The sequence below is a fragment of the Dipteris shenzhenensis genome, chromosome 15 (genome assembly GCF_047967505.1).
Source record: "Dipteris shenzhenensis isolate YYH24624 ecotype China chromosome 15, Dip_SZ_1.0, whole genome shotgun sequence".
NCBI lineage: Eukaryota > Viridiplantae > Streptophyta > Polypodiopsida > Gleicheniales > Dipteridaceae > Dipteris > Dipteris shenzhenensis.
In genome coordinates this window covers 6,732,160-6,754,824 of record NC_141610.1, presented here as the reverse complement: position 1 = coordinate 6,754,824, position 22,665 = coordinate 6,732,160, and the positions used below count along the sequence as shown (strand labels likewise).

General features: G+C 39.4%; 1 protein-coding gene across 1 annotated transcript in view; it reads right to left on the bottom strand.

Moving 5' to 3' along the window:
- Positions 1-205: 205 nt before the first annotated feature.
- Positions 206-22,665, bottom strand: part of LOC147893275 (pentatricopeptide repeat-containing protein At3g09040, mitochondrial-like) — a 46,360-nt gene continuing 23,900 nt past the window's right edge. The window contains exon 4 of the mRNA XM_087385491.1: positions 206-3,070. Coding sequence (XP_087241617.1) covers positions 554-3,070 — 2,517 coding nt within the window. The 3' untranslated portion in view covers positions 206-553. The remainder of the gene's footprint in view (positions 3,071-22,665) is intronic.

Here is a 22,665-nt window from a genome sequence, read left to right as displayed (position 1 = left end):
AGAGTACTTCAGCCCATCCCATGGAGGGGGCTTTGTAGGCCATCCTCTGGTGGTTCTAGTGATGCCCTATAGGCCATGGTATGTGCCTTGTAGGCATAAATAAAGACACTTATAGTGTTAGTGTCTTTTAGGCCACATAGGACACTTAGTCCTATGTGACACCTAGGACACTTAGTCCTAGGTGTAGGTACTTGTACTCTTTAGTTTTGGATAATCTAAGTTTGGCGTGACGGGTGTTCTTTTGTGACCCTTTGCTACCTGCACTCTCTCCTTTCTATCCGATCCTACAATGAAAACACTTTGCATCTCCGACAAGTATAGTTTTTGCTTTGTCTAAGCCCGAGGTTGTTCACATGTATTAGAGTCCCCTTGGGAGTGTTGATCAGGGCACGCACGATAACCAGTTTCTCACTGTGCCCACATAAGTTTCTCTGCATCAATGGATATGTCTCATGACACCCAATGCAAATCTGTTTTTACCCTTTCCCCCTCACTTTGAGCCTCACAGAGTTGCATATATGTTTTTGCTCAAAGACGAATGCGCTATTTCCATTCAGCGACTCTGTCCTCGCATCTTCTCAGCTTGTTTTCTCACTCTCATTGCCTCCTTCTCTTCCTCCTGCATATGAGCATCTGCATATATGTTAGACATCAAGACATAAATTGCAGCATCCTTGTCATGCAGTTGCACTGCATGGTCAAAGGCCAGTCTTCCAAGCTCCACATTACCCCATTTTTGGCATGCACCCAAAAGTGTATGCCACATCACAAGATTAGGATCGAAAGGCATCTTCTTCACCATTGCTACTGCCTTGTCTAATTGGCCCGCACGGCCAAGAAGATCAACCATGCAAATAAGGTGCTCAACCGTTGGAGTGATGCCATAGTCTTTGATCATGGAATCAAAGTAATTCTGTCCCTTATCCACGAGACCCATGTGACTGCATACAGTAAGAACAACAGAGAATGTGGACTCATTTGGCTTTCTCCCTTGTACTTGCATTATCTCAAGCATATGGAAAACAACTTCACTTTCTCCTTGCTGGGCAGACCCTGAGATCAGCGCAGACCATGAGACATCATTTCGGACTGGCAGCCTGTCAAATGCTTCCTGTGCTTCTGCAACAGATCCACATTTTCCATACATACCCACCAAGGTGTTGCCCACAACAAGATCTCCTTCCAGCCCCTTCCTACCAATCTTGGCATGCATTTCTCGGCCCTTGTCCAGGGCCCCTATGCTGCCACAAGCTTTCAAGATGCCAACAAACGTGAGAACATCTGGAGAGAGACTCTCCAGTTGCATCTGTTCAAAACACTTCAGTGCTTCCTCACCAAGCCCCTGCTCGGCATATCCTGCAATCAGTGCATTCCATGAGACTACATCTCGAACTGACAGCTTGTCAAACCATTCCCGAGCTTCTGCAAGCAAGCTACATTTGGCATACATATCCACCAAGGTACTGCCAACAAAATGATCTCTTTCCACACCCATTCTGGCTATCTCGGCATGCAGTTCTCGGCCCTTGCCCATGGCTCCTATGCTGGCACAAGCTTTCAAGCTACAAACAAATGTGAAAGCGTTTGGAGAGACACCCTCCAGTAGCATCTGTTCGAGACAGTTCAGTGATTCCTCACCTAGTCCATGTTTGGCGTATCCTGCCATGAGTGCATTCCAGGCAAATATATCCAGAATTGGCACCTTGTCAAATGCTTCCCGTGCTTCTGCAAGTGAGCCACATTTGGCATACATATCGACCAAGCTGCTGCCAACAATAACATCTCTTTCCAGCCCCTTCCTGGCTATCTCGGTGTGGATTTCTCGGCCCTCGTCCATGGCTGCTATGCTTCCACAAGCTTTCAATCCACAAACAAGAGTGACAGCATTTGGAGAGAGACCCTCCAGTTGCATCTGTTTGAGACAGTTCAGCGCTTCTTCACCAGGCCCCTGCTCGGCATATCCTGATATGACTGCAGTCCATGAGACCTCATTACGAACTGGCAGCTTTTCAAAGACTTCCCATGCTTCCGCAAGAGAGCCACATTTGGCATACACATCCACCAAGATGCTGCCAACAACAAAATCTCTCTCCAGCCCCTTTCTGGCTATCTCGGCATGTATTTCTTGGCCCTTGTCTAAGTCTCCTATGCCGCCACAGGCTTTCAAGCTGCAAACAAACGTGACAGCATCTGGAGAGAGACCCTCGAGTTGCATCTGTTCGAGACAGTTAAGTGCTTTCTCACCAAGCCCCAAGTTGGCATATCCTGCAATGAGTGTAGTCCATGAAACCTCATTACGAACTGGCAGCTTGTCAAACGCTTCCCATGCTTCAGCAAGCAAGCCACATTTAGCATACATATCTATCAATGTGTTGCCAACAACAAGATCTCTTTCCAGCCCCTTTCTGGCTATCTCGGCATGTATTCCTCGGCCCTTGTCCATGGCTCCTATGCTGCCACAAGCTTTCAAGCTGCAAACAAATGTAACAACATTTGGAGAGAGATCCTCCTGTTGCATCTGTTTGAGACAGTTCAGCGCTTGTTCACCAAGGCCATGCTCAGCATATCCTGCAATGAGAGCAGTCCACAAGAATACGTCTCTAACTGGCAGCTTGTCCAATGCTTCTCGTGCTTCTACAAGCAAGCCACATTTGGCATACATATCCACCAAGCTGCTGCCAACAACAAGATCTCTTTCCAGCCCCTTTCTGGCTATCTCTGCATGCAGTTCTCGGCCCTTGTCCATGGCTCCAATGGTCCCACAAGCTTTCAAGCTGCAAACAAACGTGACAGCATTTGGAGAGAGACCCTCCAGTTTCATCTTTTCGAGACAGTTCAGCGATTCCTCACTGTGCCCATGTTTCGCATATCCTGCAATGAGTGCATTCCAGGCGACCTCATTTCGAGCTGGCAGCATGTCAAACATTCCCCGTGCCTCTGCCAGCGACCCACATTTGGCATACATATCCACCAAAGTGCTGCCAATAAAAAGATCTCTTTCCAGGCCCTTTCTGGCTATCTCAGTATGTATTTCTCGACCTCTTTCTGCATCTTTCAGCCTAGCACAAGCCTTCAATACCGACACTAACGTATACTTGCAAGGGTATAACGACTCCTCTTGCATTTTCTGGTAGAGGTTCAGGGCATACTTTGAATCTCCAAATTCTATATAACCCCAGATGAGAGAATTCCAAGAATGAGCATTCCGATCAACCAACTTGTTAAAAAGCTGCTGGGCATCGTACATGCTTCCAACTTGCACCAACATCGGGACCAGATAGTTTCCAAGAGATCTATGATCTTCCAGCCCATTTTTGCACATGAAGGCATAGAAACGCTTGGTGTACGCTAGATTTTTCTTTATTCTGCACTTATGCAAGATGCATGTAAGGTTCTCGACTGAAGCAGGCTGGGGCATCTGTTCCATAAACGTGAGCGCCTCCTCTAAGCTAAGCGTTTCCCAGCCATTCTTCTCGTGCAGTTGTTGTGCATTGACCTTTTCTCTAGCCGTGCCACATTCATCCACCAAGACACGGTCTTGGGCCTGGCCAGTGGATGCTTTGGCCTCTTTCTTGAGCATGTCTTTAGCCCGACTTCGATTGTACCAGCCGTCAACGCATTGCGTCTCCTTAGTTCTTGCGTTTTTCTGTGTCAAAATTCTCAAGAGACTCGTCAGAGTGGCCAATCTATAGATTTACCTGTGCAAATAATTCAGCTTACACCCGTCGCACACTTACTTTGCTCTCCCGGTTATCACACATTGGGAGGGATCCGTGAAATGCTCTTTGCATAAGGGCTCGGTCCATGACCTACCTGCAAAACCACATCGAAAACCAACGCAGAGAATAACAAATGGTAAAAATAAGTTTTTTCTCAATTTGGGTCGTTGCAAGATACAAGAAAGGACGGCAGGACCTGAACGAGGACATTTCTCGAAGATCGCTCCACTAGCCACCGGAGACAGAGGACTGTGTAGACGAGCTGGCAACCAGTCGGAGTGTGGATCTCCGCTACGAAAATACGCAAGGCCATGAACCTGAGCGGCGACAGGGCTGCATAGTTTCGTTGCGCATGAACGACAGGGGTCTAAATGTCGTCTTGTGCATATGTTCACCATTATCGCGAGAACAATTCGAGGAATGCTGTGAATTTTCTTAACAGATGCAGGCTGTAAGCAAATCAAAACATTTTAGTTATTCCTCCGAGGAATGCTGCAAAACCTTTGAAAAGATCCACCTTGAAGTTGAGTGAGGAAAGCAATTCTAAGAGTCACTCCACAAGGGACAAAGAGTGCACAACTCCGTGCGCGACTCTATAGCCTGAATGGTTTTTGCTCGCGTGGTGAACAAGAAGGTGAATGATATTTAATCATTCATAAGGCCTGCCAAGGATAAACAAGGTGGAGGGTCCAGTGAGGCCTGAGGCCCTGCTTTGAGAAGGGTGTAGTAGGTGTAAGATCAGTGGAAGGTGCGTGGATGAGGGTATGTGAGTGTTTTTTTCTTCGGTCTACTTGTGGGCTAGGCTTTAAATGATGGTTATGTTTTTCATCTCTATATTTCTTTTTTAGCTTTCAGTTTGCTAGATCAGGCCCCTTGAATGTATTCAACTTGTTTTATTTTGTTTGGTCCAAGTTTTTTCGCGGAAGGTGTTTGGTTCATTTTGTTTTAGGTTTGGAATTAATGGTTGGGTTTTGTTTTAGGACTAGAATTATTATTATTGGCCTGTCCCATGGGGGTATCCTTAGCAATGATTCAGATTTCGTAAAGCAAAGAATAGGGTTTTTTGCAATTAAGTAATTCATTATTTACATGTCTTTCCCCAATTGGTTAGGTACTTAGTATTTAAGGATGACATTCTATGTGATCCCTTTTTCGGCGGCGCTGATCGAAGAGGATGAAGCATTCAATACGAAGTTCGAGGTGCAACTATTGACAGCTGCACCTCTTCTCTTCAATCGTGGCCGTTCGTGCCTTATCGAAGGCGTCTTAGCCGCGTCCAAATGCAAGTGGAGGATTATGACTCTGCAAGTGTGGGCAGCTGCAGCTCTGTTGTAGAATTATATCTCCTCCCTTTGCGAAGGCGTCAGCTGCATGCAGTGCTGTCGTAAACAGTCGAATTACATCTCCTCCCTTTACGAAGCCGTTTGCATGCAAGTGGAGGAATACGAATCAATTGTGCTGAATGCATGCAGCTGGAATCAGCCATCATAATGACTGCCAAGAATATTTTCAACGAGGTATGGCGCATGCACGTTAAGGGCTCTAAGTCTTGAGCTTGCCTCTAGCTAACGTCAAATGTTCTTCATACAACTGCATGATGGGGAAGGCAAACGAAGAACAATATCAACATATGGTCCTCTAATGTGTACTGGAACTTGAACTCCACCACGTTGCACAATATCGCTAGTGAGAGAAGGGACTAGCTCAATAGTTTGAGGGCTTGAGTAGCAATATGGATGCAAAGGGTCTCTACTAACTCGGCCACCTCCACATGCCTCGCAAATGTGCTCGATTAAGTATGCATTCACATACGTAAAGTGGAGCACCCCAAATACTTGCATTCACAAGAGGAGTTTTTAGTAATGCGTGTACTCAAAAGAAGATTGGATTGAAACAAGGGCAACACAAGTACCTTAGTTCCGTAACCCAAGCGTGCCACCTGGCTCATGAAAGCAGCTTTCAAATTGTCTTTTATTGGACCATCGGGAACTTCAGCTAGGATTGTAAAATCAAATACACAAATTGCACCCTTTGCTTTCAAGAACAAAATGTTCTTCAAGATGTACATAACGACACCTTCTTCATTGAACTCTAGTCACGAAAGTTAACTGTGCACCAAAACATATTAGGGATGAAATTTAAAGAGGAGGAAATAAGAAGTTTCAAAGAAGAAACAATGATTGCTTTAATTTACTACAGCTCTGTCTTCATCTCGTGAGGGCCATCAGCAACAATGATCTGATCGTTTGAGCCGTTCTCTCTAGCTACTTTGATTATAACAATGCCAATCGTTCCCATTACATTGGAGACATTCCATTTGTTAAAGTTGACCATCTCCGCTGCCCAAGGAACATATGTGCATATTTCTCCTTTGAAGGGAGAACCCTTTGATGGAACATACCTGCATAGTCAATGATCCGGTAGCAAGAAAAGGTTCCCATCAAAGGGTTCTCCTTTGTTAAAGTTGACCATCCCACCCAAGGAACATATATGCATAATAAAAGATCCGATAGCAAGCAAAGGTTCCCATCAAAGGGTTCTCCTTTGATAATACATGTGGTGGCATCAAGAAGCAAGGAGAATTTGGATGTTCCATCTTCAGTGGCTCCTTTCTCCCCCACTTGTAGGAAGTTCACAAATTGGTGAATGTAACTAGATGGCACTAGCAACATCACAATGTGTGAACAAAACTTGTCTGTAAGGTCTCCTTTCAAAAACACTGGGTACTATGGATTTATCACTTTGTAAGTACCATATTTACAAAGCAATTTACCCTTAAAGACAAATCTATGAGGTGCATAATTAGACAATTGAGTAATACTTAAGGAGACCAAAGCATTCCCTCCACCCTCAAAAATTTCTTTTGATGGTATTATAGCTTTCGAAATAGCAACATTGTGTGGAGAGGGCATGAGCTTGCTAATTGCATTACATCCCTTGTAGGAATTGACATCATTGTTCTCTTCTTTGCACACACGTTGTTTGCTTGCTGTAATACAAATATGACGTAAAATAAGCACGTTGACTATAAGCCCATGTTACTCACATAGTTTTTCGTGTGAAATATTAAACTTTTAATATTTTACATTGCAATGGAATTACCATGGTTGTGAAAGAATTGAAAAATAAATTTTACGAAAGCATAATTTACAATTAATATGAGAAGACATATTAACATTCTTTTGAACTAGCTCATTCAATGACACTAAAGTAATACTGAAAAACAAACTTGCATGCTAGTATGTAGAAATTAAAAGATTTACAACATCAAAATGAAAATTATAAATTAATCGGACTCAATGTTGATAACATCATTGTCTTCAATTGTAGGTTTAGGTTTGTTATCCTCCAAATGTTTTTTGGTTTTTACTCTAGAGGAGCGTTTGATTGTAGAGGTGATCGTGGATCTAAAACTAACATACTCCGGGTAGTCTCGTAAGAGTTTCCTTGCTGGCAACAAAGAAAACCAATGTAACTAATCAAAGCTTTCACAAGAAAGTAAAAGTAGAAAATTGCAACACTATGAAGGTACCTTGGGCATATGCCACTTCGGCAACCTCTTGAAAGATCCCTTTCAAGGATCGGCGAGGGGACTTCTTAATAGGCGAATGTTTCAACAAATTCTCCTTCGGTGGTTTGCTTGGAGAAGCTAAAACCGACGGTGTTGACTTCGAGGTTAGCGGGGAAGCGCTCTTACCCATGTAAGAGCAAGCCGAGACAGTCGAGCAGCGTAAAAAAGGATGGTATCTAAAGAAGGGAAGACACATTGAATAACAAGTCACCCTTCACGAAAGCGCCGCTGCTCGTCTCCATGTAGGCATTCGAGGTGTCCATCGCTACTTACTCTCGTACTCAAATCAAATATTGACGTTGTGCAAAAATCACTCACGGACTTACGTTTTATAGTAGAGGAAAGTGCATGTGAGGTCCATGACTCGACAATGCCTTCGAATGAATAACGTATCACCTGAAATCTAAGGAAACCTAGTGGGAGCTTTACCATCAATAGCTCTAGATTTGTAATTGCATTTGAGGCTGATGCATGATAGCCTCCTTTTGCAAGTATGTTTTTCCACTTTATGTTCTTGAATATGTAGCGAATGCAATCATTTCACTTGTACTCACAAAATTTGCAAGAATTGCCTCATTGACATATGCATCTCTCCTTTCAAATTTATGACAATGATCATACATCTTCTCTTGAAAGAAAAACAACTAGCAATAGACAAGAGTTTCGCTTTAGGTAATCCAATTAATTCAAATGTTTTACTTTGCCTACAATATTTATTTCCTTCTCTTGCATACCAACAAATTTTGCAAAGTATTTTTAAGAGCATTACCTTAGTATGGTCCACAATGAGCACTCCATGGCATATGTTTTGTTCAATGAACAAGAACTACTTTTTAACATTGGAGGCACTTCAAAACCTCACTCTAAAGTCAGGATCTTCGCGTGCACTCACTGTAGACATTGTGCAATGCTTCCACCTAATATTTGGGCCAACTTTCACAATCCTCTACTATGATGGATGAAAACTTTCCTACAAAATCAACTTAGGGAAAACAAATAAAAATTCCACATTCTTTTCAACACCATATGTTTGAAAATTTTGATTATGGTATTGGTTTTTGTGTGTTGTTTTGTTCATGTCAATTGCACTGCCGTATCCTTCATTGTTCTTGTTTGATTGTTGACTTGTTGATGTGTTTATGGCATTTGTAGTTGCTTAAGATCTTGTTGGAAACATAGGAATAAGCTTGTTGAAATGCACTTTGTTTGGATCTATAATGTCCTTATATTGGAGATACATGTCATGCCATGTAGTGATTTTTTCGTCAAGAACTGGCTCGATATTGTGGTATGGAAAGAATAAAAGACATAGCTCTTTGTAGTAGTTCTCGGGATCTTTTGTTTGGTCGTAATTGTTGAATCGAATAATTTTTTGCTTTTTCCTTTTCCTTGTTGTGGTTCTTATAATTGTGTAGCTGCTTGCATATTTTGCAAGGCATATATCATGAAGATCTTCATGTCTTTGCAAGTACTTTGTGTTGATATTGTCAAAGAAAATGTTGGTGCTTTCTGGGTGCATGTTTTGAAGCTGCTCTTTGTGCTTGAGCATTTCTCTGGTGGGTTGATGTATTGAAATTGTCTTGTTGTGCTCAAAACCAGTAGCGATAGTGCTAAGTATACTGCTTGTTGTGAACTTATATGTTGAGTGTTCAAGATTGCATTTACAACTATTCTAATTTGTTCATTTGGTGGAGCGCTAGAATCCATGCATTGTGCCAAAGCTTGCTTGATGGCAGAAGTAGTTTCTTTGTCTGCTTTTGTCATGTAAGATGTGCAATAAGCTATAGCTCCATGGGGGTTTAATATGAATTACACATCTGTATTTGCTTCCCATAATCTCAACATAGCAGGGTTAAAGTTGTTAGTATAAATGTCTCTTGGTTCTCGTTTGAGAAAAAGCATTGGTTGGGAAATGGATGCTTGCAATGCTAAGATATATTCTTCCTTTGTCATACCAATAGTTTCTAAGAAAATTTGGTAGGTCAATGTTGTGATGTTTTCCTCTTGAAGAGTAGATGTAATTTGCTTAAACTTTTTTTTTAGTGTGGGTGGTGCCACATCATCTCTTATTGGTGTTAAAATTCTAGTGTTACACACTGGTAGACGTGGAAATCCAAAACGGCATTTGTTCTTTCTTTTGAAGCATGTTTTGTGGTACTTATGTGTTTGAATGTCTTTTTTTGTGTTGGTGAATTTGCTTATGTCAGCAGTAATGTATTTTTCGCATTCGTACCCATGATGATGAAAGAACTTGTTTTGCCAATATTTTCATGGTTTTGGAGAAAAGATTCTCGATGCTAAATGCAAAGCGACGGTCCACATTTGTTAGTTCCCATTTTGCAATGTCTTGGTAGGATGTGTACTTTGGAATTGTGTACTCTCGTGGGCTGCCATAGAAGAGTCTAGGAAAAGAAGGCTCTTCACAATAAGTGTCCTTGAAGATGCTTAATGGCGAGAAGCCTTTTGTAGGTGCAATTGCAATGGTTTGATTCTCAAAATCTACTACTTGTTGGCTTGTATATATTCCATGGACTAAAGTAGTTGTGAGAAGCTCTTCTTCTTGTGCTTCGTGAAATGGTTCATCAATGCAATCGTATGTTTTGTTTAGTATTTGTATGGCTTTAATGTGTTCTTCCCAAAGATTATTTATAAGAACTTTGTTGTCTTCATATAATGGTGTTGAAAGTAATTCTTTCAATGCAAGCATTGTATACATAGGCCTCACAATCCCACTCATCTAATTGTGCTTGTACGAAAATTTATGCTTCAATTCTACTAGTAGAACAGTGTCATTTTCACTCAAAAATCTAGGTAGTGCTTGTTGCGCTCGATCGACATCTGCAAATATGTTTACCACACTTCCATGAAGTCAGTATTGTCCTTCATATGTTAATTCACGGATTTGTGCAAATGGTATTCTAATTGAAATCAATCGTGCTTCAATGTCATTGAGGGTACTGGTAAATTTTGTTGTGGGGTTCATATGCATATTCGAAGAGTAGAACAAGAGCATTTGTTGTTTCTTGACATCTTTCCAAAAATTCATACATATTGCTTTGTCTGGTGGTTCATTTTTTGCAATGTCCACACCATTCGATAGTAGGAATACCCCCATTTCAATGGTAAGATTCTTTGTCTTCAATCAAAATTTTAATGAACAGCGACATGCACATGGATAGGTAGGAGTGTCGAACAATTTTTTCATGTATTGTTTTTCAAAGAACATACTTTTTCTTTTTCTCTTGTGACCATGACGATCATCTTCGATTGGAATTTCTTGCATTTGTGGACTTGTGGCAAAGTAGTGGATTGGCTCTAGAATGACTTTACGTAGTTTGTAGACTTTGTTTGTAATTGCTCTTGTTGTATGATGGTTTTCCAACAACGAAGCAGTTTCATATAAGGTTGCTATGTCCTTTGCTGGTAGATTGGGATTTTTTGCTACTAAGTCATGTAGGATTAAATCATTCTCTTTTGACCAAACTTTATAAGAACATTTACCTTGTAAGTGAATGAATGGGCTCACTGTGCAAAAATGATTAGAAACAAGATCTCATTATGGACGATATTATGCTCTCCAAAAGAGTCTCACCAACAAAACCATTTTTACCTTTTCCTAACCGGAAATGCCGGCACAAGAAAAACATACACCCTTCAAGCCATTGTTCAAGCACTCTTGCGCTATTACTCCCACAAAGAAATAGAAAATGTCAACTGCCAAAACTCCTCTTGCTAGCATACACAGGTAAAGTAGCATTCAACATAGGCAGAACAACTATTCATGCAGCCTTGCACCTACCACTGATGGCATCCCACTATACAAGCCTCTCCAGTGAAAAACTATAAGGACTTTCTTAGTTATACAAAGACCTTCAACTAGTTGTATTCAACGAATTCTCTCTTATTGGCACAGCATGCTCGTTGCAGCGGACATGCGCCACAACCACTTGCAACGATTCAGGGGTGTTGACATCCTCTTCTCTGGGACCTTTGTCAAGCTAGCCCAACCAAAGACTCGTGCCTCTTTATGACTCACACCTTAAACACATCCACACAATCTTCATTCTCGAAAAACAATGTTCTATTGTTCGAACTTAAAACACCAATGTGCCAAACAAACAAACAATTTCTTATGGTACTCAATAGAATGAGAATAGCAAATCACATGCTAGCTGCTGACATCTCCTTTCTTAACAATTCATATTACAAACAACCCATACAAAAAGAAAACATTCCTCATTTGTTCTACACCAATGATTCCAAAGACATCCACAACAAAGAAGTTTTCGAACTACTATAACAACAAGCTCATATCCTCGAATCCATAGATAAAAAACACAAAACATGTAGCAAAACTATTGATGTCCCACCTAACCCAAGGAATTGTGAAGGACAACATAAAACACTGCACTTAAAACTAGGAATGATCGTCGAAATATGTTCGGGTAATCTCGACATATCTGATGGATTGGTCAATGGCGCTAACGGTGTATTCAAACATTCAAAAAGAGAAACATAGATTCAATCATCTGGATCTTGTTCAACAACACTAACACTAGAAGACAAGCATGTTACAAATACTCCTCTCTTTACAACGAAGACATTCCAAAAACATGGACACCCATACATTCAATTACACGAGAATTTCAAGTAGGCAAAAATCATTTGAATACAATCTCAAGAACACAATTTCCTATTCAACCAGTAGTTGCTAGACATCATTCACAAGGTTTGTCCATGGATAGCCTTGAGTTTGATCCCTCCTTGATCAAACCACATGGTCTAGCATACACAGCTCTATCACGTATTCGAGACCCCGCCAATCTCTACATTGTCAAGCCAATAAAACCAAAACACATCAAAGTGGACAAACATGTTTTGGAAGAATTGCAACACCTCCAAGCACATATGCAATGGGTTCCAAAGCAAATGAATTTCTCATCATCAAGACATATATATGACACATTACAATCTCTGAACACAAGAAAATTTTCACCCCATTGGATAAACCTTGTCAACAATAAGAGCATAATGAGTGCTCCAATCCTTTTCTTGCAAGAATTGCATGAACCAATCCAAACAAATGTGTCTTTCCCTTCATTTACATGTTTACATAACAATAATAGAGTGGGCATAGCTACATGCTACAAGAATAACATCGAATTGCTCAAACATCATTACACTAACCAAAATGGTTGTGAATGCTATCTGACAATTTTAAAAAATAGCAAATCTAGCATAATTACAATCATAAATGTATACAACTCATCTTCATCTACAATCGCAACACTTGTTTCATGCATAAAAGAACAACTACAAAACATTGATAACAACATACACATAATAATCATAGGAGATTTCAACATTAACTTAAACAATTCAAACTACTCTACAAAAAAATTACAAAGTTTCATGAACGAAAATAATTTCACACAATTAATTAACCATCCAACAACTATTAGTGGAACAACCATCAACCACATCTGGACAAACTAAACCAATGAATGCACGGTCTCAGGGACAAACTTTATTTATTGGTCAGACCACTCCCTACTCTACAAAAGCATTTAATCATAATCAAAATACAAAGTTATTTAATTTCAATATGTTCAAAATAACATTAAAATTTTTGGCTCAATTCAACGACGTTACAATTGACTCCAACATACCAAAACAACAGAAATAACAAAAATAATACTTTCACAAAATTATACAAAAACAAATTGGGCAGGCCTCATGAATGAATTTTGTCATTCACCTTGTGTCTTTTTTTTTTTAAAAGGTGGAGTTGGTTTAAGGTTAGTGGGAGTTATATGGATTAGGGTTTGTAGATGATTTGTTGTTTTCTCTAGTTTTTTTCAGGCTTGTTTTCTAGGTTTGAAATTAATGGTTAGGTTTTGTTTTAGGACTAGAATTAATGGGTTTGCTTTTTTGGGTTTAAAGGTTGTTTGAGATAGTTAGTTATCGACAAGTATGTAGACCATAGAATGGTCTGAGCAATATGCGTACGCAGATCCACTATCATTTTTTTTGTTAGGTATGTTAGTCCAAATGTGATCTAGTTGTGAACCATATATTGTTATGATATGATGGCATTGAAGGTTATTGTAGTGTTTGTGATTGTTTTGTTTGTTGAAGCATGTCAATGTTAAAGTCTCCTATGAGAATTCTTTTTTGTGTGGCAATAGTTGTTGATAATTTTTAGCGAAGTAATTGAAAGATTGTTTTTGTGTTTTCGGATGGTGGTCTGTATATATATACAATTTCATATGTTTCATTTTTTGTTATGATTTTCGTCGTCGTGATTTCAATTCCGTGTAGTGAAATTTTTTCTGAATGTTCAATGACAATGTTGTTTCGAACTAGGGTACAACTGTTATGATTGTTTATATATTGGAAGTCGGATGCTAGATATGGTTGGTAGTGTTCAGTTTTTGTTTCTTGCAAACATATAATATCATAATCGACAAGCGAGTATGTGGCTTGTATATCTTCTTTGTATTTATGTAGTGACCTAGTGTTTAAAGATTGTATCAGTATAGTTGTGTGTGTGTGTTGGTAGATTTTGTTGTTTAATGTTTCCTATTTTGAATGAGTTGTTAGCCTTTTTATTTCATCGTGAACATCTTTGTCTACGAGGAGATGTTGTTGTTGGAGTGGCTGAAGTAAGTAAAGGTTGTCTATGTTTTTAATGCGTGAAAGCGATGTGTATGCAAGCCCATGTGTACGAATTCCTACTGGTGAGAAAGCTAGCTTATCCATTGTTAGTCCTTGTGCTCTGTGTATTGTTCTAGCAGCAGCTGCTTGGATTGAAAATTGTTGTCGAGTAAGAATACTTATTTTAGAAAGGCCAATTTGTATTTCCCTTGTAACTCAAAATATAAGTATCCATTTGCAATTGATGTTTGTAGTGTATGCATGATAGTTTTTTTGACGGGTTTCATTTCCAATTTTTGGATTTTGAAATTAAATCCATACAATATCATTACTATTGTAGGTAGTCATGTTCATGAAAACTCCATTAACTAATCCATCTTGTTGGTTAATGTTTCTTGCACATAATTCAACCAGCGTTCCTTCTTTGATTTGGTCATTCGTAGCCCATCTGCTGCTTTAGGGTTTTCTAAAATTTTGGATGAGATGTGGCTATCATTATTAAATGTATCGATTGCTCTAACATTGTATTCTTTACCTATTACTTGCTAGAAGAATTTATTGTTTTGTTTATTTGTTTCAAGATTGGTGTAGTAAAGGTGAGGGAAAGTATGGTCTCTAGATGGCTCGCGACGACATCGGTTTATGTATTGTATTTGTTCATTTGTATGTGTACATTTTCTAAAAGCGTTCAATGTCTGTATGAACTCATTATTATGTTGACGCATTGTTTTTTTTTAGCTCATAACTTTGTGCTTTGTGTGCTAGTATGTATTTGCCATTGTTTGTAACGAATCTTCTTCTGGTTTGAATACCCAGCTATCTCTCACTGGTTTAGCTTGATATACATCACCACAACATATGACATCGATATTTCCAAAGTATTCTGAATGGTTTCTTTTAAATGCTCTCATGCGAAGGTCTGCAAAGTCCACAGTGCATCTTCTTTCTAATGAAATTTCATCAAAGACAATAAGTTGTAATTGTTCATAAAGATGGATTAGTATGTCAAGCTATTCCCTTGAGAGGGAGGTTAAGTTTTTTGTTTGTAATGGTAAATATAATGCGTCATGAATATGAGGCCATTTATGTTGTAAGCTGCTTTTCTTATGTAAGCTAGCATTAATACAAATCTATATTTGAAATGGTTCCATTATAAAACCGGAGCAAACCTTGGACTATAAGTAATCAAAGGTAAGTTTTGCCTGTGTCTGCTCCACCAGTGAGAAACAAATGTATTTTTTCTGTTGGATGTATTCTTTTTCGTATCATAATATCATCGAATAGTTGTATTTGTTCGTTGTTTAAGGAGCGAATCATCTTGAAATACTCATCATTGTGCATTAGGATTTGTTTCTTAACTAGAATAATAAAATTGTCGATTTTCTTTTTTTATTTGTATTCTGCCTGCCAGATGCAATGTCATATGTAGGGAAGTTATTTTGTTTGACGTCGTCGTTGTTAATATTATTAGTGTTATAGTTTTGTGTTTGTGAAATGTTTTTTTCTGGCTTTTGATCATCATTAATTTCTTGTGTGTATAAAGCCTTATTTTGTAGTATAATGTCATGGCTAGAATCAAAGACTTGTTTCCAGGAACCATGTATCTATAGACTGATGCATATCATAAAGTAGTTTACGCAACCAAGCTACCTCACATGCAGCCATTACTGCACCCCTGTACTCAGTCTCTGTGCTCGACAAGGCAACTATAGGATGTTTCTTGCTGCTCCAAGTAACTGTAGCACTCTCAAAAGAGAACACATATCCATTGATAGATCGTCTATCAGAAATACTACCAGGCCAATCAGCATCAATGTATCCATGCAACTGTATCTAAATCCCAGTCTCATAAAATAGTCCATACTGCAATGTGGACTTCACATATCTCAGTATGCATCTAGCCACATCTAAATGTGGTTTCCTTGGAGCCTGTATAAAATTACTAATACAACAGCATAGCTCAAATCTGGCTTGATAATCGTTATATAAATCAAACTTCGTACTATGCGTCTGTATATAGTAGGGTCTTCTAGAAGCTCACCTGCATCTGCGCTCAGCTTCACATTCTGCTCCAAAGGAACTGAAATAGGCTTACAGCTTGTCATTCCATATTTGAACAGCATGTCCAATCCATACTGCCTCTGCAAGAGTCATATCCCACTTGTAGACTTAATCACCTCAATGCCCAAGAAGTAACGCAGCTCTCCCAAATCCTTCATCTCAAACTTCTGCTTCAATAGCATTTTCACATGAGGGATATTTTCATCACTATTACCTATGATAATCAAATCATCAACATAAATGACAAGCAGCATAATACATTTCTCTATTTTTTTCACATAAAGTGAGAAATCTGCCGTGAAAATCTGAAAGCCAATAGTGACAAGATACTGTCCTATCTTGTCAGACCATGCTCTGGATGCTTGCTTTAAGTCATACAAGGCTTTCTTCAACCTGCAAACAAACTCAAGATAAACAGCATGCACATAACCTGGTGGTTGCTCCATATACACCTCTTCTTGCAAATCACCATGCGAAAAGGCATTCTTTATATCCATCTGATGTAAAGACCATCCCTTTGATGCAGCCATAGCAATGACTGCTCTTACGGTTGTCATTCTTACAACCGGACTGAATGTTTTTTCATAATCAATGCCATATGTCTGTGCATGCCCCTTGACAACTAATCTTGCCTTGTATCTGCTCAGAGAACCATCTGTATTATGCTTCATCTTATAGACCCACTTGCAGCGAATTGCATTCTTGTCTTTAGGCAAAGGCACCAATTTGCATGTAGCATTTGCTTCCAAGGCATCCATTTCTTCATCCATGGCTTTCTCCCATTTTTCTTTTCCCATGGCTTGCTCAAAAGAAGTGGGTTCTGATTCATGTATCACTTTGATCATATAGGCATAATGAATAGTTGTAAATCCATCATATTTCAGCCTATCCACAGGATACTTAACTTTGGTAGACCTACGCAAAATAGGCTCACTACCAGGTGCTCTCAAAACATCCCTTGTCTTCTTTACTCCAAGTGTAACAACAGAAGGAATACCCAACTCATCATCAAAGCTTTGTTCTAAGCCACTGGATTCACCATCCACATAAGAGTGACCTGCATTCATATCAACCATGGACTGATCTACTTTCTCTTTTCCCTTTCGTGATACTTGCATACCACTATCTGCATTGCTTTGAGGAGATTCTCCTGATCTCAATCTGCCTGTCCATGGCAAAGTATGTGAACCATTGCTAAAGAACACTATAGGTCCACTAATATTTTGTGATTGCTGCTGTGAATTCTGTGCTGCATTACCATTTTGTGTATTTACATCATCAATCACATTCACTGGTTTATACCAGCTGCTCATCTCATCAAAAATAACATCTCTGCTCACTGTAAACTTATGAATAGAAGGGTTATAGCATCATACCCTTTCTGCTGCAGAGAATAACCAATAAAGATGCACTTCTTAGCTTTTGGATCCAACTTAGATCTCAACTCATCTAGCACATAAACATAGGCAAAGCAACAAAAAACTTTCAAATGAGAAATATCTGGTTTCCTACCAGTATACCTCTCCTCTGGTGTCATGCCATGTATTGCTGCAGTGCGAGTCCTATTCATTATGTAGATGTTTTTCCTTTCTGCAAGTCCATTTTGCTGTGGGGTATGACTGCATGAATATTGTTGCTTTATGCCATGCTCCTGCAGGAACCTTGCAAACTCATTTGAGAGGTACTCTCTCCCTCCATCTAACCTTAGACATTTTATTTGCAAGCCTATTTCTTTCTCAACCATAGCTTTAAAAGCTTTGAAATGCCCAAACACTTCACTTTTCTTTTTCATAATATACACCCAAACTTTTTTGCTGTAGTCATCAATAAAAGTGACAAAATAATGATAGCCTCCAATAGATGCAGCTTTAGTAGTCCACACATCAGAGTGGATTAATTCCAATGGCCTCTTACTCTCTTGAACATGTCTAGGAAATGGTTTCCTTGCCTGTTTTTCAAATTGACAGGCTTCACATATCTTATGCATTTCTATAACCTTGAACTTAGGCAATCCTAAAACAATATTTTAGGCCAACATTAATTTAAGTCGCTATACATTAACATGACCAATGCGTTTATGTTAAATATCAATATCTACAATTACACCGGTCCTATGTGCAAACATTGCTGCACTCAATTCAAACATGTCTGCATCTAACGTAAACATCCTGCCCTTCTTCTTCCCTTTTGCTATCAAGCGACCTTTATTTTTTATATCCTCAACAAAGCATCCATGAGGATTAAATCTGACCTGCAAGCCTTGCTCAACCATTTGACCAACAGAAACCAAGTTCTTAGTGATATTCGAAAATGAAATACATCAGACAGGTATTTCTTTTTCCCATCTTGCATAGACAAAGAAATTTTATCAATCTGCACAATAAGATGTGCAATATCATTACCAGTCTCCATAAATCTTGTTCTTTCCATTTTCCTTGCACCCTGCATCAATTCTGCATAACCTGTCATGTGGTTTGACGCACCTGAGTCAACATACCACATATCATTACTTTCTTCTGTACTTGTCACAGAATTGGTCATGTGCTGCACCATAAACAAATGCTTATTTTTGTCATCACCCTGTCTACTAGAGGATGCATAATTGCCTTGCTGCAATTTTTCATTCATGATGTCATTCTGCTTTTTGTAGCAGTCTTTAGCCATATGATCCATTTTACCACAGTAGTAGCAATCTGTTTGTATTTTGACCTCTGCCATCTACCACGACCTCTTTGGCTCCCCCTACCTCTAAAGTTACTACGTCCTCCTCCATAAGACTGATTTTCAAGACAGCTTCTTTTGAAGTTCCTCCTAAAGAAGATGCACCACCATTTCTCTGCTCTTCAGAAATTAGAAGATGACCTCTGCCATCTACCACGACCTCTTTGGCTCCCCCTACCTCTAAAGTTACTACGTCCTCCTCCATAAGACTGATTTTCAAGACAGCTTCTTTTGAAGTTCCTCCTAAAGAAAATGCACCACCATTTCTCTGCTCTTCAGAAATTAGAAGAGCAATCAACTCCCGAAAATCAAAAAAATTCTTACGGATGGCAATGGATGTCCAAAACTGTGCATAATCTTTTCCTAGATCATTCAAGGTCACAGAATCTAAATCATCTTCCACTAACGACCGAATGGAAGCAAGTGCATCTGCAATCTTCTTCACCTTCATGTGGTAATCATTGATGCTTACATCAGATGCCATTACAGAACACTACAAAAATATTCTATCACTGCAAAAAACATAACTTCTGTCTCACAAGGGCAAATCTGTAAAACTGACGAAAGTGATTTGACCACACAATCACTTCCTAGTGACGATTTTGCATCAACATGCAATAAGAACGATTCTGTCACTCCCAATATCTCTACGCATAGGCATATGATGCAATTTTTACGGTAACTTTTTACCGACCTATAGAACAATGGTCACACAACAAAAACAAGACACCTTTCTGAGTGCCTGCGAAAAACTTTCGTCACCAAAACGAGTCTCAAAATGACCTCGAATCAAAAAAATAATGTCACCAATGGCTTTGCTTTCTTCCGCAACATATACTACCCTCACCACACCGCAAAAAGCGTCCCAATCTGAGACAATGCCCTCTTGCATTTTTCGACTGTGCTACCTATAGAGATTTACGAAAAATGAAAGCAACACTAATCCTCTTACCAAGACACCGCGAACTTGGTTTGCTTTCTTGAGCTCCTTACCACGAACCGAGCTCTGATACCATGTGAAGAGAGTAAGAGAGAAGTAAGGAGTCTCATTTGCAGCTTTCACACATACACAATGGGAATTTACGCACAAAGGTGGAGGCTGAAAACAGTTTTCCTCTTCTTAGTTGTGAAAGCAAAAAAAACTCTCTGAGTACAAAAGAAATAGATGAACCCTATATGTGGGTCTCAAACCAAACTTAGCTAACCTAGGTGGCATACTAATTGAGCCACTAACTAGAGTACATAAAGATAGCTGTCATCCAGCTATTATTCATGGACGGTGTACCAACCGCATCTGCAACTAATAAGTCAATGACATAAATGCACAACGATCACCCTGGCATATCACGAGTGGAGCTCGATATCTCAACACATGGAGCACTGAGAGGGAGAGAGTAGCAAGGAAGAGGAAGGAGAAGCAAATGAGGACAAGAGAAAGAGGAGGAGGAGAGTAGGCCGACAGGTGTAGAAGGAAGGAAAGGAGATACTGCAGAAGGGAGGAGGAGGGGAGAGATGCTACATGAGGGAGGAGGAGGGAAGAGATTCTACAGGAGGGAGGAGCAGAGGAGAGAGAGCTTGAGCAGCTCGAGGAGGAGGGGAGAGGAAGGAGGGAGGAGGAACCAGAAGGAGGAGGAGGGGAGAGGGAGGAGGGAGAAGGAGAAGGAGCAAGACGGAGGGGAGAGGGAGGGGAGAGGAGAAGGGAGGGGAGCGGAGGAGGGAGGGGGAGGGAGAGGAGAGAAAGGAGAAGGGAGGAAGAGAGGGAGGGAGGAGGGAGGGAGGGAGAGGGAGGGAGAGAGAGAAAGGAAGGGAGAAAGAGAGAGAGAGAGAGAGGGAGGGAGAGAGATTTAAAATTTGAAATTCAAATTTCAAAAAGTGGCCCCCTCTCCTCATTGATGGGAGGAGAGGTGGACTCAAATATGGGATTAACCCACCTAGGTTTAGGCTGGTTAGGCCTCTTTACCAAGCCCCTTGCATTAGCCCACTAAGCATTCCCTAATCCATTCCTTATGAGGCCCTTTTGAGACCCCAATTCTCTCCTAATGGAAGTATAAAAATTGAGCTAATTTATCTTTTCACAAAAGCAATTTAGAATACTATTAAAAGAATGCAAAAATACAACAAAGCAACATTTTTGGATTGCTAAGCTACTAACAAAGACACTTGAAATGTGAGGATTCTTATTCATGTTTTCATTATAAGTATTCTTGCCCATGCACACCCTCCTACAAATACACATTTTTGTTATCTCTTACTTAAGCATATACATTTGTAATGCTATATTCTAAGATTCACCAACAAAAGGTCATGTTACTAAATCAAGTCCAACCTTTCTCTTCACTAAGAAGAATGAAATGGACCTTATTCTCTGAACTTTCATTAAGTTACAATTATGAAGGTGTAGCATATACTCAGACATACTAAGCATTCTAGAGTTGATGGTTGCATTAATATGGTATTTGGAGCTCACCTATTTGTTTACTCTTTCAAAACAAGAAATCCCAATGCTCTTTAACTCTTTAGATAGGCATTATATCTGAAACAACATGGAGTCTCTTCTCAGCATTTAATTCCTTCACTTACCTTTATTTTAGGCTGGAAATAAAATAATCCCCTAGTGTGAGGAACTATTGAGTCTGTAAATAATCCATCACAATTACAAAAAAACATACATTCACCAATCGAAGCATACATGATCAGAAATAGTCCTCAACATTATGGGCAATATTTGTTGTTTGTAGAGAAGCCATTAATGCTTTAGAAATTGATATCATCATTTCTTAACTAAAAAGAGTGCCTGAGATAAGGTGTAGAGATCCTACATATCAAATAAGATTTCCAATATCAGTTAGATTAGTAGCATTCAACAGTAAATAAATTTTTCAAGCTTTATACCATAAAAGAGTTCAAGAAGTAAATACCTTAAAAAATAGACACCTTGGGCCAAGAAATAGATGTATTGCATACCAAAAAAGATACCATCTGCAAGAAAAAACAAAAATGAACTAAGCACCTGCATAAAAGGAAGGCAAGAAAGAAGCATAAAATAGAACATGAAACTTATCATATTTAAGTCTCATAAATTTGAAAACTTTCCACATCATCTAATGGTCTTCCATCATCCAAAGATGTATTGTTTCCACCCCTTCTATGGCAATCTGAGTCCCACAAAGTATAGGCCTCCTCAAATGGAAAAGTCTCCAAATTAGGCTTCGCAGTGTACAATCTCATACATGTGTCCAAATTTTTGTCAAGCCTATTTCGTAGGTAATTTTTAATGAAGGTCAAGCTACTAAACACTCGTGCGTCTTCAAGTGATCCAAGGATCATGGTTTAGCATAGATCAGCAAGCTTAAAGTATTCTGACATCCTCTCTTTCACCTGAATCTAATTTTTTCCACAATCTAGTCATGGCTCCGAGCTTTGACGAATGTTCTATCTTACTATATTGCTCCCACAGTTTGCCCAAAGATGCCTGACTGATTTATCAGCTCTTTGGAATCAAGTAGTGCATTCAATCATGAAACTCCATGCCTTTTCCAAACTCATTTGAAATGACTTGCACCTTGTTCTTGAAGTCAGGCATCAATATTTTTTTATCTCTTGCATTGTTCCAATACAAAGGGTGAACAATAGCAAATAATTTTAGAAGTTCTTCTTTAGGAAATCTTTGTCGAATTTCATCTGTTAAAGTGGTACAAATAGAAAAATCTCTTTCTTTACAGAACTAATGAGCTGCGGAAAGGCTTCTTGTTTGACTTTTTGACATCTATCAAGTCATTTCACCTTTCTTCTGACATAAAGCTCTATCAACTTACCTTTGGAGTTCATGCAAAGATATCCTTTTTTGTCATAGCACAGATAGCTATTCTCATTCCCAACATCCAACATAGTATTCCACTCACGAAACTCTTCACTTGAGAAGCTTGAGCATTCCCC